The sequence below is a fragment of the Heliangelus exortis genome, chromosome 7 (genome assembly GCF_036169615.1).
Source record: "Heliangelus exortis chromosome 7, bHelExo1.hap1, whole genome shotgun sequence".
Taxonomy (NCBI): domain Eukaryota; kingdom Metazoa; phylum Chordata; class Aves; order Apodiformes; family Trochilidae; genus Heliangelus; species Heliangelus exortis.
Window position 1 is genome coordinate 26022773 of NC_092428.1, and position 14744 is coordinate 26037516.

At 38.9% G+C, this 14744-nt stretch overlaps 2 protein-coding genes across 5 annotated transcripts in view; one reads left to right on the top strand and one right to left on the bottom strand.

Moving 5' to 3' along the window:
- The window catches only part of ZDHHC6 (zinc finger DHHC-type palmitoyltransferase 6), a 173871-nt gene extending 167063 nt beyond the window's left edge, over positions 1 to 6808 (bottom strand). Inside the window, exon 1 of the mRNA XM_071749432.1 lies at positions 6798 to 6808. Coding sequence (XP_071605533.1) covers positions 6798 to 6802 — 5 coding nt within the window. The 5' untranslated portion in view covers positions 6803 to 6808. The remainder of the gene's footprint in view (positions 1 to 6797) is intronic.
- VTI1A (vesicle transport through interaction with t-SNAREs 1A) overlaps positions 1 to 14744 on the top strand; it is a 263303-nt gene that overhangs the window by 156235 nt on the left and 92324 nt on the right. For 2 of the 4 annotated variants that reach the window (XM_071749441.1, XM_071749440.1), the window contains 2 exons: positions 2787 to 2857; positions 9162 to 9223. In XM_071749441.1, the coding sequence (XP_071605542.1) occupies positions 2787 to 2857; positions 9162 to 9223 (133 nt within the window). Of the gene's footprint in view, positions 1 to 2786; positions 2858 to 9161; positions 9235 to 14744 lie in introns of all 4 variants that reach the window. The other 2 variants (XM_071749442.1, XM_071749444.1) reach the window with 1 other exon arrangement.

A 14744-nucleotide genomic window follows, 5' to 3' on the forward strand; every position in this document is an offset into this window, starting at 1 on the left:
ACTAGCAGGAAAACATCAAAGTCATGGGGAAAGTTGAAAAATTATAGCAAGCAGATAGCAATGATTCCAAGCTTGTAATTAGCTGTGTTGTGGGCTAGTGTTACTTTTTTTCCAGTCCCAGGCACCTTCAGTTGCAAATCCAGTGAGAAGACATGTCATCAAATCATTTATAAGTCTGTGTTTTCTGGTTTTTTGTTTTCTTTTGTTTGACTGTCTTGACCTTCCAACTAAAAATCAAGTTTCACTGTCATCAGTGAATTTTCTGAGTAGAACAAGGATATGAAGAGAATCTGTGGATAAAGGTGTCAATTTATGTTTGCAAACTTGTTGTGAGATTATGTTACCTCCGTTATGTCTCTTTGTTCAACTTATGTTATTATTTTAGCCCAAAAAAGGCCAAAGATCATCAGCTAAAGTGCATGTAGAGTAAAGCTGCTCCTGTAAAATTGATGATCCATCCAATTATTTATCTGTAGAGGCTGCTGGGAAGAAACGCAACTATCTCAGTTCTCAGAGCCCTCTGCTAGGTTGAACTTCATGGCTGAAGGTTTAATCCCTAAGTGTCATATCAACAATTCATTCTGTGATATTCTGGCTGACATGCTCTCCTTCCTTATTTATTGATGTCTTCAGTCATCGACAATGAGAGGAAAATACACTATTCGTCAAAGTGACGGTGTTTTACCCTCACTTACAGTTGATGCTGCTGTCACACTGATGGTTGGAAAATAAACTCAATCATTATAAAAAGCTAAGAGTGTGAACTTGCCAGTGACAGGAAGAAGATGGGAAAAAAAACAACCTAAAAACCCACAGTAACTTGCTTAATATTGGTATAATAAAAATAGAGCTGTTTCCTATAAAGATATTTTTGAGCTTTGTTTGTGAAATACCAAGCCAATTTAGCCATTAACTTTAGAGTTATTCCTCTGAAGGAAAATCTGTCCCTCATGCTCCTTATGGCTGTGCAAACATAGGTATAATTTTTAGCAATAAATAGTTGTTATCATCCCACATCATGCTACTTGGTTAGTAATTTGTTGATTTATTCCTCTCTATTTTTAAGGGATTTTGCTTTGGTTTTTCTCCTCCAGGTTACATTGAATGCACATATCTGTGCATTACAGTGTTTCGAGTGCTTTGATGAGGAATAAGCTCAGTATAGCTTCATCCAGAAAGTTCTTCAACATGCAAACATAGGCAAAGCTCTGTCTTGAATCACTTTCTTAGGCTACCATGTGTATAGCTGTACTGCAATTTACAGCTTTTTAAACTCAATAACCACATATCTTACCACATTTCACCTTTGGGAGGCATTGTATATACAGCTAAAAGTAAAGAGCAGCAAGCCAAGAGGGACAAGATAGCATAACGAGGATGTCAATTTGTGGTCAGATATTTGAAGAAATATTTATCTTACTTGTGCTGTATTTGGCAACAGATAGAGAAATATATATGTAATGAATTTCCTTAGACATTATCTGGCAGAGTGTGTACCCTGTGTTAAATGCATTTAGGGAATAAAAATTGCTTGTCTCAAATTTTTCAAGTTTGAGGTGATTTTGCTTTGGATTGTTGCCTGAAAATGGACTGTATCTATTTAAAAAAATAGGAATAGTTATGTTTGCACTGGTAACATACTGAAGAATTTTTAATGCTTCTTTTCCTTGAGGTTTCTCAAATAAGAAAATTATAAGATCCCACTCATTCACCAGAAGAAAAGCAAGGCATGGTTTTTGTTATTTATGTTGGTTTTATAGTTATACTCAGGTTTTGGTACAGTCTCTGGCAATCTGGCTAAGTAGCCTAAATGAACGTGCACAGAAATGCCGGCGTCTCACACGTGCTCTGTGTCCTGAGGCAAGATACAGCTGCTCAGCTCCTTGTATCTGCTTCCCCATCTGTAAAATAGGAATGATTTGACTTATTTTTCTCCTTCAGGGAAATACAAGGAGGGTTTCTTAATGTTTCTGTACAGCTTAGAAGATTAAAATCTCTGTACTTGCTGCTAATATTTCAGTTTTAAAGGAGTGTTTGACCGAAGCTGTCTGAAGAGTAAAATTTTGGCATCTTGTTGTTGTCTTTGTACCATATTTTGAGGCCTTCCCACCATAACTTTGCAACCTTTGGTTCAGCATAAGATACAGAAGCAAACAACCCCTGTGTAAACACAAATGATGATAATAGAGCATTAATAGATTAATATATATATCTGCTATTAAAAACATGAAGAGCTCCATTACAGGGTACCTCTAAGCTTGCAAGAAATAGTCCGTGCTTGAGTAAAATAGACACCAGCAACTGGGCTTAGCCTGAAACCACTTTTATTTAAGCAAGAATGGTAAATGCTGAGAGGCATAGTGGTTTTCTTCTTGCTGGGCTTCTCAGTCTCTTTGGAGGTATATGGATGGATGGTGTTTTAGCAAAGGTTTCCCGACTTCCTTTGGGAAGTCCTTGAGGAGCCTGTGGGGAGAATAAACACCCCGCACATAGAGAAAATCTGAAAGTCTTCTTGCCTTTGTTTCACAGACCAAAGGTCAGTGTCAGTTCCCAGGGCCTAGACAACTTCAAGATCTTGCAGGGGCACAGCTTCTGGTTTGGTTGCTACTTCTTCAGTTTTATGTTGCTTGAAAAGCTTAAAATATAATGAAACTGCAGTTAGGAGGATTGATTAGGCTACCATATGTACCATAAATGACATTGTTACAGTCTAATCTCTCATTTTGATGTTACAATGACAAGATATATTTTTCCTGATTTACTTTTTTTTTTCTTTTTTAATGCAGAGCAGATTGGACAGGAGATGCTGGAAAACCTCAGCCATGACAGAGAGAAGATCCAGCGTGCTCGGGAAAGGGTAAGTTTGACAATAAGTAATTGCTGGTTTAGGATTTTATTTGCTTTGGGCAAACTGATTAGTTTCATGTAAATGAGCTGCTATCAGGAGATGTTACTTTCTGCAGCAAATCCCTTAAAAAGTGTCTTAAATGGGCCAAAACATGCAAAACCCCTCCTACAGGAAATCATACTGAAATCACCAAATTGGCTGTGGGAAGCAAACTTCCTTTCACTAACAGCACAGTCAAGTCAGCTTTCTGTCCTTTGAAGGATTTGTTTAATGTCTATTGGAGGGACTTCTTGGACTTCCTATGAGACAAAAGCTTAGGATCATGGAAGTGTTCAAGGCCAGGTTGGATGGGGCTCTGAGCAACCTGGTCCAGTGGGAGGTGTCCCTGCCCAGAGGCAGAGGAGTTGGAACTACATGATATTTAGGGTCCCTTCCAACACAAACCATTCTGTTATTCTGGTCTTCTGTGACTCTATGATCATGATTTAGCTTCTAACAGTTGATCAGCCTTGTAGCTGCAAATGCTAATAGTTGTCTCCTTAGGCAATTCTGTGTGAAAGAGCAGGCAGTGGTTTCTTACACTGCTGCTCTCTCACTTTAGTCAAGATAACAAATCTCTGTCATTTTAGGCTTATGTTGCCTCCATAAGGATTGTCTTCAGTCTGCTGTGTTAATAGAGCTGCCCAGAAGCTCATCCCATCCAATGTAAAAACTTCTCTGAACTTCAGTCTTAGACCTTTGCCTCCCAGTTTCTGACTTTAGCCCACAGAACCAGCAGTCACTGCACCTGGGACTTTCTGCCTGTGACACATCCATCAGATACTTTCCTCAGTGTCCCATTTTGCCAAAGCTCAGTCCTCCTCTAGCCAACCAAAGGCACTTAGGAAATTTCCTTTATCTCTCCCAGGGGGTTTCCTCACCTGGATTGCTTTGATTGGTAAAGCCTCAAATGACTTCTTTAATGAGGCATTTTCTGTCAGCTGTACCAGTTGCTTTCTGAAGTCCTGGGCATTACCTACTTTAGAACATTAAGTATAATAAATCATTAACTGTACCTACATATTGTCAGCTTTTTGTTCAGGCAACATTGTGGTCTTTTTTTAGTCGCTTCTGACACCCCTAGTGACTGCTGAGTCAGATGTTTTTTTGTTTTCCAGCTGGACAAGTAAAACCTAGGCAGTGGAGATGATTGCCATGTATCCCTTTCTGCTGATCCTAAAAAATCCTCAGGAAAGAGAAGGAGGAAATACAGTTCTGGTGATGCATAGTTCATGGCATTATTTTTCCTTTTCTGTGCTTTCCACTTGGAGAGCAAAGTTCTTTGATCACATAACTCGTAAACTGCAAGGAACAAGATTGAAAATAAAGGTATTCTAGGAAAGTGTTTCCCACTGCAGTAGAGTAAGAAACCACTTGTCATAATAGGAAGATTCGAAATTCCCATTTTTCTTCATATGGCACTTAAAATATTTTGTTTAAGGAATTTAGAAAAGTTCTGTAGTGAAGCCACATGAGTGGACATGTCCCACTTGTCAGTATGCTCAGATGTACAGTCAGGGATGAACCAGATAGCTTGGCAAGTTTCCCATTTTCTGGAGATTTTTTTTAAAGATCAGGACAGAGGTTGCTCTGTCAATACACAATAGATTTTTAAAATCATTTTACTGAAAAAAATGCTGTTATTATCTTATTAACCAAGGAACAAACTTGTCTTCTTGAAAGCTCAAATATTTGCTTGAGTATGATGGTGATTTCTTAGCAGTCCAGTGTTGTGAAAATTCAAAATATAAGTAAAATTTAAATAAGTTAGTGTTCCTATAGTTTGTTTAAATTTACATACATGATATTTCCTGTCTGCAGAGTAAAAGATTATTTTTTTTTTTTTGGTAAGCCAGAGGAAGAATTAAAGCTCTGCTACAAGTCAGATAGGTTAACTTGGCTATACAGGACTCTAATAAAAGATGCAAAATGTTTTACAAAAACCTCAAATTAAAATGTTCCTTAAGGCAGACAAAATATCAACATCAGCATCTTGTTCGTCTTCTTTCTTTTCTCTTAATAATTTTTTCTAAATGCTTCTTTCAACATTGTGTAGATTTGCTATTGCTAGGACTGAAGCATATTTCAAAATGTTTTCACTCCAGTGGTTCTGTGAAGCAAGGATGTGCCATTTTCTGCCATATAACATGTTTGCGTGTCATTGCTTTGGCTTCTGCAATGCACCAGTTTTGGTAAAGAAATGATGGAAGAACTATATCATACATTTCAGTTCTACATAAAAACAAACTTAGTGCTTGAAACTGTTTATGTTGGATTTTTTTCTGCCACTGCAGGAAAAAAGATGTTTTTTTAGTGTTCTCTTGGGAGGTAGCTAGAGATCTTCCAACCATTTGTGTACCTGTTTATTTCCTTTTTACATCTCTTTCCCTTATCTTGTGGGTTTTTTTTATTACCATAAAAATTTGAGGTCGTCTTGCTTAGAGGAGTCTGTCAGGCCTCTAAGATTCAGCTCCCCCTTCCTGACTATCAGGACTGATTCTAGCTGTCAGGTAGAATCCTCCAGCAAGAGAGGAGAGTTAGGATCAAACATTTTAATGGTAAAAAGGAGAGAGCTACTTTTCTGTGAAAAGGGAGGAGAAGCCCCAAGTGTTAAATGCATCTTTATGAATAATAAAAGAACAATGTAAAGCATACATTTGTACTTCAGATTCCCTTCTAGCATAGATAAGAACTTGGCTTTTTAATGAGCCTTTTAAATATTATTGTGACATTTTTTCTTCTGTTACTTGTGTCAAACTGGGCTAAGCTGCTTTTCTGGAGCTTGAATTGTCTGAATGAATCAGGAAAAAAAGGAGGGAATGGCCTCCCTGGAATGCAATGCTCATCTTTGTTCCATCATAGCACGTAATTACAGAGATCTAAGAGTGAGTGTAAACCTTCCCACTAAATATAATATTGCTAAGAGCAAGCCTTGATTTGTGTTATCCAGTCCCAGCTTCTACTTGGTACTTTCCTGATACATTTTATAAGAACAAAGAGGACATTTATGCAAATAGGTTATGCGGCATTGATTGCAACTTCTGACTTCAGTAATAAACATTAATATTGGTAGCAAATATTTACAGTCTTGGGCTCCAGAATGGAGCATATGCATATATTGAAGATACAATAGTGGTTTGTTATGGTGAAGGTGATTTGTTATTGGAAGACTGCCATTTTTCTTGGCAGTGTTACTGTTTTGGTGGATTTATAACACAGGGTGCATTTTATCTTCCACAGCAAAGTTTCTGTAGTAAGAAGTCAATGATCAGGTAGTCCTTTCTATCTGATTTAATAACGAAGATGTAAATACTCAGCTTTCATGAAGAGGGGAATATTTTTATATGTGTACACACAGCTGTGTTTCCAAGAGCAGTGTTGGAAGCAGTGGTCCCTGCAATTTCATAACTGACAATCACTGAATTTTCATTTATCATTGATTTTAATGTGCCACTGGTTCCAAGATATCTAAAAAGTCAAAAGATGTCTCTGCTCCAGCTACTAGAAGCTGAAATAAGAGGGAAGACAGTAAGCCTCTTCTTTGATAACCTTCTTCATTTCTGGACTTTGTTCTGTGGGACACTGGTAAACACAAAAAGAGAGGCAAGCTTTAATCCCTTCTAAAGAGCAATAGGAGTAATTGCTCTTCTTTAGTATGAAATTCATTTGCTTCACAACTTTCCTCTTTGTCTCCCTAATTTCATCTTTCATATAGCTGTGTTTTCACCTGTTTTGCAGGATTTTTGAGAGCTGTAGAACAAGTCAGCTAATTAAGTTTAGCTGTAAATTTAGGTCTCCTGTGTCCTAGTAAACAACAAATTATTTTCAGTGAGTGATTGTTATGTGCAAAAAATATATATTATAGTGCTGTGCCCTATGTACATACTTTATACTGATCACAAAATATTTGGGCATCCATCCCAGTGGTGGCTGCTGTAAGGTCAATACAAGTTTTGTGTTTAAGGGACAGCGTGGGCATGTTGTGTTTAGTGTCTTTGAAAAACAATGGAAGCAAGATAGGTTTGTTTTTCTTTTTCATAGATCATCAGAAGCCCAGTGCATGGCTGTCTCTTCATCCCTTGATGCCCTGCCTGATATGCATAACTAATACCTGTACACACATCAATGGGAATTATGGATACCAATTTATAGAGCTTCTACATGTGACCCTTTATCTGTAAAGCTTTTGCTCTCTATCCTTGGTTCATCTTTTTTACTTCAATGTCTTATCTTCCATGATTTTTCATAGAATCATAGAATCATAGAATTAGCCGTGGGTGAAGGGACCTCAGAGATCATCAAGTCCAACCCTTGACCCACCAGTACAGTTGCTAGACCATGGCACTGAGTGCCACATCCAGTCTCTTTTTAAATGTCTCCAGGGACGGAGAATCTACCACCTCACCGGGCAGTCCATTCCATTGCCTGATCACCCTCTCCGTAAAGAAATTCTTTCTAATATCCAACTTAAATCTCCCCTGGCACAACTTAAGACTGTGTCCTCTTGTCTTGTTGAAAGTCGTCTGGGAAAAGAGAACAACTTCTACCTCACTACAACCTCCTTTCAGGGAGTTGTAGAGAGTGATGAGGTCTCCCCTGAGCCTCCTCTTCTTCAGGCTGAACAGCCCCAGCTCCCTCAGCCTCTCTTCATAGGGCCTGTGCTCGAGTCCCTTCACCAGCCCAGTTGCCTCCTTTGGACCTGCTCCAGGACCTTGATATCCTTCCTGAACTGAGGGCCCCAGAACTGGACACAGGACTCGAGGTGTGGCCTCACCAGCGCTGAGTACAGGGGCAGAATCACTTCCTTGGACCTGCTGGCCACACTGTTCCTGATACAGGCCAGGATGCCATTGGCCTTCTTGGCCACCTGAGCACACTGCTGGCTCATGTTCAGCTTCCTGTCAATCCAGACTCCCAGGTCCCTTTCTGCCTGGCTGCTCTCGGCCACTCTGTGCCCAGCCTGGAGCTCCCCATGGGGTTGTTGAGGCCAAAGTGCAGGACCCGGCACTAGGCCTTGTTGAACCTCATCCCGTTGGAATCAGCCCAACTCTCCAGTCTGTCCAGGTCCCTCTGCAGAGCCCTCCTGCCTCCCGGCTGGTCCACACTTCCTCCCAGCTTGGTGTCGTCTGCGAATTTGCTGATGATGGACTCAATCCCTTCATCTAAGTCATCGATAAAGATATTAAACAGAACTGGGCCCAACACTGATCCCTGGGGGACACCACTAGTGACCGGCCGCCAACTGGATGCAGCCCCGTTCACCACCACTCTCTGGGCCCAGCCTTCCAGCCAGTTCTTAACCCAGCACAGGGTGCCCCTGTCCAAGCTGCGGGCAGACAGCTTTTTCAGGAGAATGCTGTGGGGGATGGCGTCAAAGGCCTTGCTGAAGTCCAGATAGACCACATCCACAGCCCTCCCCTCATCCACCAGGCGGGTCACGCGATCATAAAAGGAGATCAGGTTGGTCAGGCAGGACCTGCCCTTTCTAAATCTGTGCTGGCTGGGTCTGATCCCTTGCCCATCGTGCAAGTGCTGTGTGATTGCACCGAGGATGATCTGCTCCATAACCCTGGCAGGCACTGAGGTCAGGCTGACAGGCCTGGAGTTTCCCGGGTCCTCCTTCCGGCCCTTTTTGTGGATTGGTGTGACATTGGCCAACTTCCAATCATCTGGGATGTCCCCAGTGAGCCAGGACTGTTGGTAGATGATAGAGAGAGGCTTGGTGAGCTCTTCTGCCAGCTCCCTCATCACCCTTGGGTGGATCCCATCCGATCCCATAAACTTGTGGGGATCCAAGCAGCTCAATAGGTCACTGACTGTGTCCTTCAATATTACAGGGGGGCTGTTTAGATTCTTGTCACCTTCTTTAAGCTCCAGAAGCCATCCGTCCTCATGATGACCTGTCTTTCTGTTGAAAACTGAGGTAAACAAGGTGTTAAATACCTCAGCCTTTTCCTCATCTTTGATAACTATATTCCCACCCATGTCCAGTACAGAATGAATGTTTTCCTTGCCCCTTCTTTTGCTGTTGATGTATCTGTAGAAGGATTTCTTGTTGTCTTTCACAGAGATGGCAAGATTTTATCTTTACATAAGTGAAAACCAGAAAAAAAAAAAAAAATAAATTTCAGAGCTTTGGTGGCTTTCTTACACATGAATTTGTGTTGGGCTAAATCTTAAGCTGACTGACTCAAATGACAGTAGAAATACCCATCCTTTGTGCAGAATGGATTACATGTACCTTTTATTTTTAACCACCCTGTTTTCTCCTCAGCTTAGAGAAGCCGATGCAAACCTTGGGAAGAGTTCCAGGATTTTGACAGGAATGTTGCGAAGGTAAGGCAAAGGTAGGGATATTTCTGCTCTTTTTTCCTCTCTCCCTCCATACCTGTATTTTTAGTTACAATTCAACCTCAGCATTTTGCTGACATACCTGTTTGGGTTTTTTTTTTTTTTGCACAGACTGCTTCATAGAATGTCTTTGAATGAATGTTGGTAATGAAGCAGGCATAGTTAGATAGAAGGCTTCATCACAGCTATGGAAAGAGTTTTCAGTAGCCTGAGGGATTAGCCCTTGCTCAATTATTTCTTGTCTATGTTTCTTTGTATTTGTTGAGTTTTTTATAAGTATGTTCTAAAATTAAGCTTTTTGCTTATGATATCCTGTGTTCCTTACTCTTAATTATTTTGTGTATTTGTGAAGTTTTTTTAACCTGTCAGAGTTCATTGGAGAAGGTTTGTAAATATTTTGGGGCATTTTAAATTTACACAGAGAGAATAGGTGCCTGAATAGATGTGGCAGGCACATAGTCAAATGTTGTGGTTTTAGCATTTTTCTTCCGTGCTTTCAGTGTAAATGAATTGTTCTTGGGATCAAAGTGAGATGATACAGAAAGGGGAAAATTCCAACATCCTAAAAGTCTGGGTGGGGCTGCAGGGAGAGAGTTATACAGTGATTACCAGTCACCTTAAATTTACATTGGTACCTTTCCAGAAAGCTTTTTTGAGTTAGTGGCATCTCTGAATATGTTATTTACCTTGTGAAACATCACCTGAGCTTCTCTGTGATGTCCATATTTCTGTGTATACTTAGCTTCCTGAAGAAGGAAAGCATTCCTGTAACAGGTGGTGCTGCTGGGCACTATGAAAACACAGTTTTAAAGTTTAGAGCATCCTCTAAAGTGTTTAGTATTAAATTCCCCTTGGCATGGGCTTTTACGTTGTTGTGTATTTGCTTATTAAAAGGAATTTAAAAAAAAAAAAAAAAGAAGGAAAAAAAAGGAAGAGAAAGTTTGAAAGTTTTGGCAGAGCTGTTGTCACTTTGCTTGGAAAATATCAAAACTGGAATGTAATAAGTTGGTTTTTAGTGTGAGCTTTATTTCTTCGTAAGTCTCCTAAGAAAAATATCTTTGTTAGTTCCTTGTAGACCCAGTTTACAAAGGTTAAAATGACTGAACCTCTTGCCTTCATTCCACATATTTCTTACAACTGCAACTCCAAACTGCAACATAAAATTCTCTGATTAAGAGTAATATGTAAATGACACAAGCTAAATTCAAAATCCATGGAGAAAGGAAGTGGCAATTGAAAGAGATGGTTCAGTGCCTGTAGACAATCAAAATAAACTATGAAAAAAATGAACAAAAAAAAAAAGACACAACCAAACCCAAGTCTCCCCAGAAAGGGCTCTGCGACATGAGCTGTAACGAACATTCTGCATATGTCTCCATTTTGTCAAATCTCATTAAAGGGATTTCTTGCTTTATGTCAATTGAGCTGTCCAAAAATCATTCATCATTTTAGTGTAAAAAAAAAATCATGCAGTTATTTAAATAATATCATATTAATGTTAAAGTTCAGCTGTCATTTAATAGTATGGCTTAATCAGACATAGCATTTAGGAGAAATAGTTTTTTCGGGCTTTACTTGGCTTTCAGGTTGGCAGATTCAAATAAGGATTTATGGGTTTCTAAACCAATGTATTCTTTCCATGTTTATGCTTGAGGTACCTCAGCCTTTTTTGCAGCACCCAGTAGTCTGTTATTTTCAATAAAATAAAGTATGTCCTCATATTGTGTTTGAATGCATTTGCAAGTAAATTGAAGCTGAAACAAAAACATATGCTGTAACCTTTGACTTTGTTTTGTGTTTGGGAAGCACAGCTAGGAGTCCTACTTTATAAGTGTTCCATAAGCCAAATGAAAAATAGGATCTTTCTGAAATATACTTGGACTCTTCCTTTTAGATAAAAAGGTTGGGTAGTCAAATATGTTTCCATGTGTCACTGGATTTCCTTTTTCTTTGTCAAAAATGCAGAGCCAGGTCACCTGTCTGGACGAGAGACAGGTTAGGATTTCAGCTCAGATAAGGTAAATGTGATGAAAGCAATGCCTTGGCATGGATACAGCTTGCAGTAGAAGACACTCAGAATGTTATTTAAAACCAATTCATAGATGGCCCTATGGTGAAATTGTGGCAGTTTGGTAGAAGGGTCTAGCATTATCCCAGCCTCTGCATCATCCCAATGTTGTTTAGTCACAAGAATAATCATAAAATACTGACCCCAAGAAATAAGCACAAATTAGCTAAATAAAAGTGTAAGAAAAATAATTAGCACAGATTAGCAGTTGCATCTTAATTTCTGCAAAGATCAGTACGCACCACACAATGTTTCACTTAATTACTGGAACCAATAAAGGAAAACACTGGAGAACTATTCATCACATCATTATTATATGGGAAAGGTAACATTGAACTGAACATTGCTGAACTTAATTGCTGCTCTGACAGTATCTATGTGCTGATATGCTTGAAGTCATATGCCACCCCGTGCATCAAATTATTGCCTAACCTATTATTGGGTTTATTGTCTGGCAAAGGCAAGCAACATCTCTTCTGTATCTGGCCAAAATATATTAAGAAATTAGATATTTAGATAGCTAGAGAGCTAAATTACTCCCTTTGAATGACTTAAATTCCCTGGCCTTGTATTTGTGCATAAAGTGTTCTGGAGATGGGGACTAAAAGCAGGGAGTGGCTTTGTAGGTTGCCATAGCTCAGTAAGGAAATCAGTGGCATAACAGTCTTCCCATCCCAGTTTGCTGCTCTAGCAAGGTAGCCAGCCTGATATATTGGAATTTGTTGTTGGTATTGGGTAATGGGATTTTTGTAATAAATGCTTTTGAATATTCTTGCTTGGAAATGATCTATACATTTATTATATTTTATTAATGGTTTTTCATAAATAAACCTACAGACACTACATTTAACTAGGGTATTCCACTTGTGGCATTGTGTTAGTAGGGTACTACTGGCATGCTGATAATGTCAAAATATTAATAATTTCCTTCTATGTACATCCATAGCTCTGAGCATACTGAGATTTTATGACTCCTCTTGAAAACTGTGAGGCTATAACAGAAGCTCAGTGTAGTTTCAGCAATGGGATTTTCAAATAATAGGTTCTAACATAAGGAAATGGCATCTGCTGTGGTCATCTCCAATATTGCTCTCTCAGACATCTATCCTTTGCAGAAAAGAGAATGTTCTGAAAGATCTTCAGTCTTTTGCCCATATCCTAAGCCACTAGTCTAGAAAAACTTCTACGAATTTGGGCAGTCTCCAAGCCACACATGGCCCAGTGGGAAGTGAACAAACCTAAAAGTATCCAGATAAAAATTTCAGTTGAGTTCAATCTTTATCCAGTTGGCAGATAAATTCTATCTACCGCCCTCCAAATTGCAGAGAATTATTTAGAAAAGCAGCTACTACACTCCAGAACAACTTTTTCTTCTACTTGGTTCATCAGGACACTTACATGCAAAAAAAATCTTATAAAAGGTGACTTTTAAAACTCGATTTCCAACAAGACAGAGCCTCCACTTCCAGCTGATAGAAGTGAAGCAGTAAGTGCTAAGTTGTATGACTTCCAACAGCTGCATCACCAATGTGACTACAATCAGAAGTGGAAGGCCTGCCCCTCCATTCTAGTTCTAGTCAAGCTTCTTCACCCTTCTCCACAGGAAAATTCTGGTAGTCCTGCTTCTTGCATCACTACTCGTCAAACGTCCTTGTACTTTTGAACTCCAGGATAGTCCAGACCTTACAGTTATTTTTCAACATTTCATAGAATCATAGGACAATTTAGGTTGGAAGGGACCTGAAGAGGTCATCTCGTTCAGTCTGGGTCATCTCCTGGGACAACACAGCTTTTGTTGTGCTCTTTGCTCAAAGCCAAGTACAGAGCAGACCCTGTCCTTAATGTTTCTCTTGATGAATGGAAACCCTAAATACATGTGTAGGGTATTTTGGTGCTTTTGTTACTGTCAGTGTCAGAATTTTTTTTTTAATTTCCTGACTTTTAAGCATTTAGTATACTTACTTACTTTTAATATTATTTTATATGTTTGTGTTTTAATACGCAACTAATCTTTCTCTGTTACAAAGTCCTAAATCTTTTCAGAAGGAAACTGCTAAGCTTTGTGGTGCTATTAATCAGAAGACAATCTTTGGATAAAGAACATACAGCTTGTTATTTCAGATTAAACCTTGAAATTAATTAGTACTTGATCATTCCTCACTTTGTTTCTGACTTTAAAAAGAAACCTTGTTTCTTTGTTGGGGTGATGGACAAAACATCTGGAAAACATAAATGTTGTGTCAGCAAAATTCCCAAAGCTAAACATCCTTCATCATTAGGTCCAACCAAAAAACAGGAAATGTACCTCTAGGTCTCAACAGCAAGAATTTTAGAATAGTACAGGACACTGTGGGCTCCCTTTTCTCATCTAGGTATGATGTAATCTGATGTCTGTAAGATGCATTTCTTATTTTTAATAATCAATTGAAAGCTGTTTTATAAACCTTGCTCATCTTTCTTGGACAGTGTTCTGTATGTTGTTTCCAAAATGCTCTTAAAAAAATCTTGCTTAATTTTCATTCAGTGTTAGAAATACTTTTCAGGTCATGCATCATAGAAAGTGGAGAAATCTTTTGAGCTGCTGTAAAGCCACCATAGGTACAGCTCTAACAGCCTAAGTGATACGTATGGAGTAAAGTTTACTTCAGACCTGGAAAAAAAAGAAGCATCATGATTGATCTTTATATTTTAATAACTTAAGTGCATAGGATAAAATAAAAGTCAGTCTTTTATTCTCCTTTTACCTAGGTAGTCTTAGAAGGATATGTCCTTCACTTACTGAGATAGAAGCATTTCTAGTGTAGCATTGTTTTATTTTTCAGATTGTTGGAAAGCTTTATCCATGTGTCAAGCTGCTTACACTACATCCAGTCTGAGGATCTCTCAGCAGTCTTCAGACAATATGTCTAATTATTCTTTTTTTTTTTTTTTTTGTTCCTTTTTAAATGTTCAATGCCCTTTGTTCTTGTCCTGTCCATTTTCTGCTTTCTATCATCTGGAATTACTATCCAGTTTGCCCCCTTTCTATCTACTTGTTTCCAGCTGAACAGCTGGAAAGAATATTATCTAAAGCACAGTTGTGTTTCTCTAGGAAAGCAGGATCTCAATGGATAATTATCCAAGCTAGTCCTGGACTGCATGTTCCAAGAATGTAAAGCATCATAATAGGTTAAATATCATATAACCCTTTGTGATTGCTCTCTGTATTGAGATATGTTGGCTACCATTAGGCAACTAGAGCCTAAAAAGGTTCACAGTGTCATGAGTGAAACAAAAGGCATTTTATAGTAAGCATTGTCATGTCTGAACCACAATAAATGTCCCAGGACAAGCTTTCCTGAAAAGACATGGTTTATATCAGCATCATCAGTGCAGTGCTTTCTTGCAGTAGTTACAAGGGGTTTCCAGTTGGATGAGTTCTTTCTGACATGATATTCA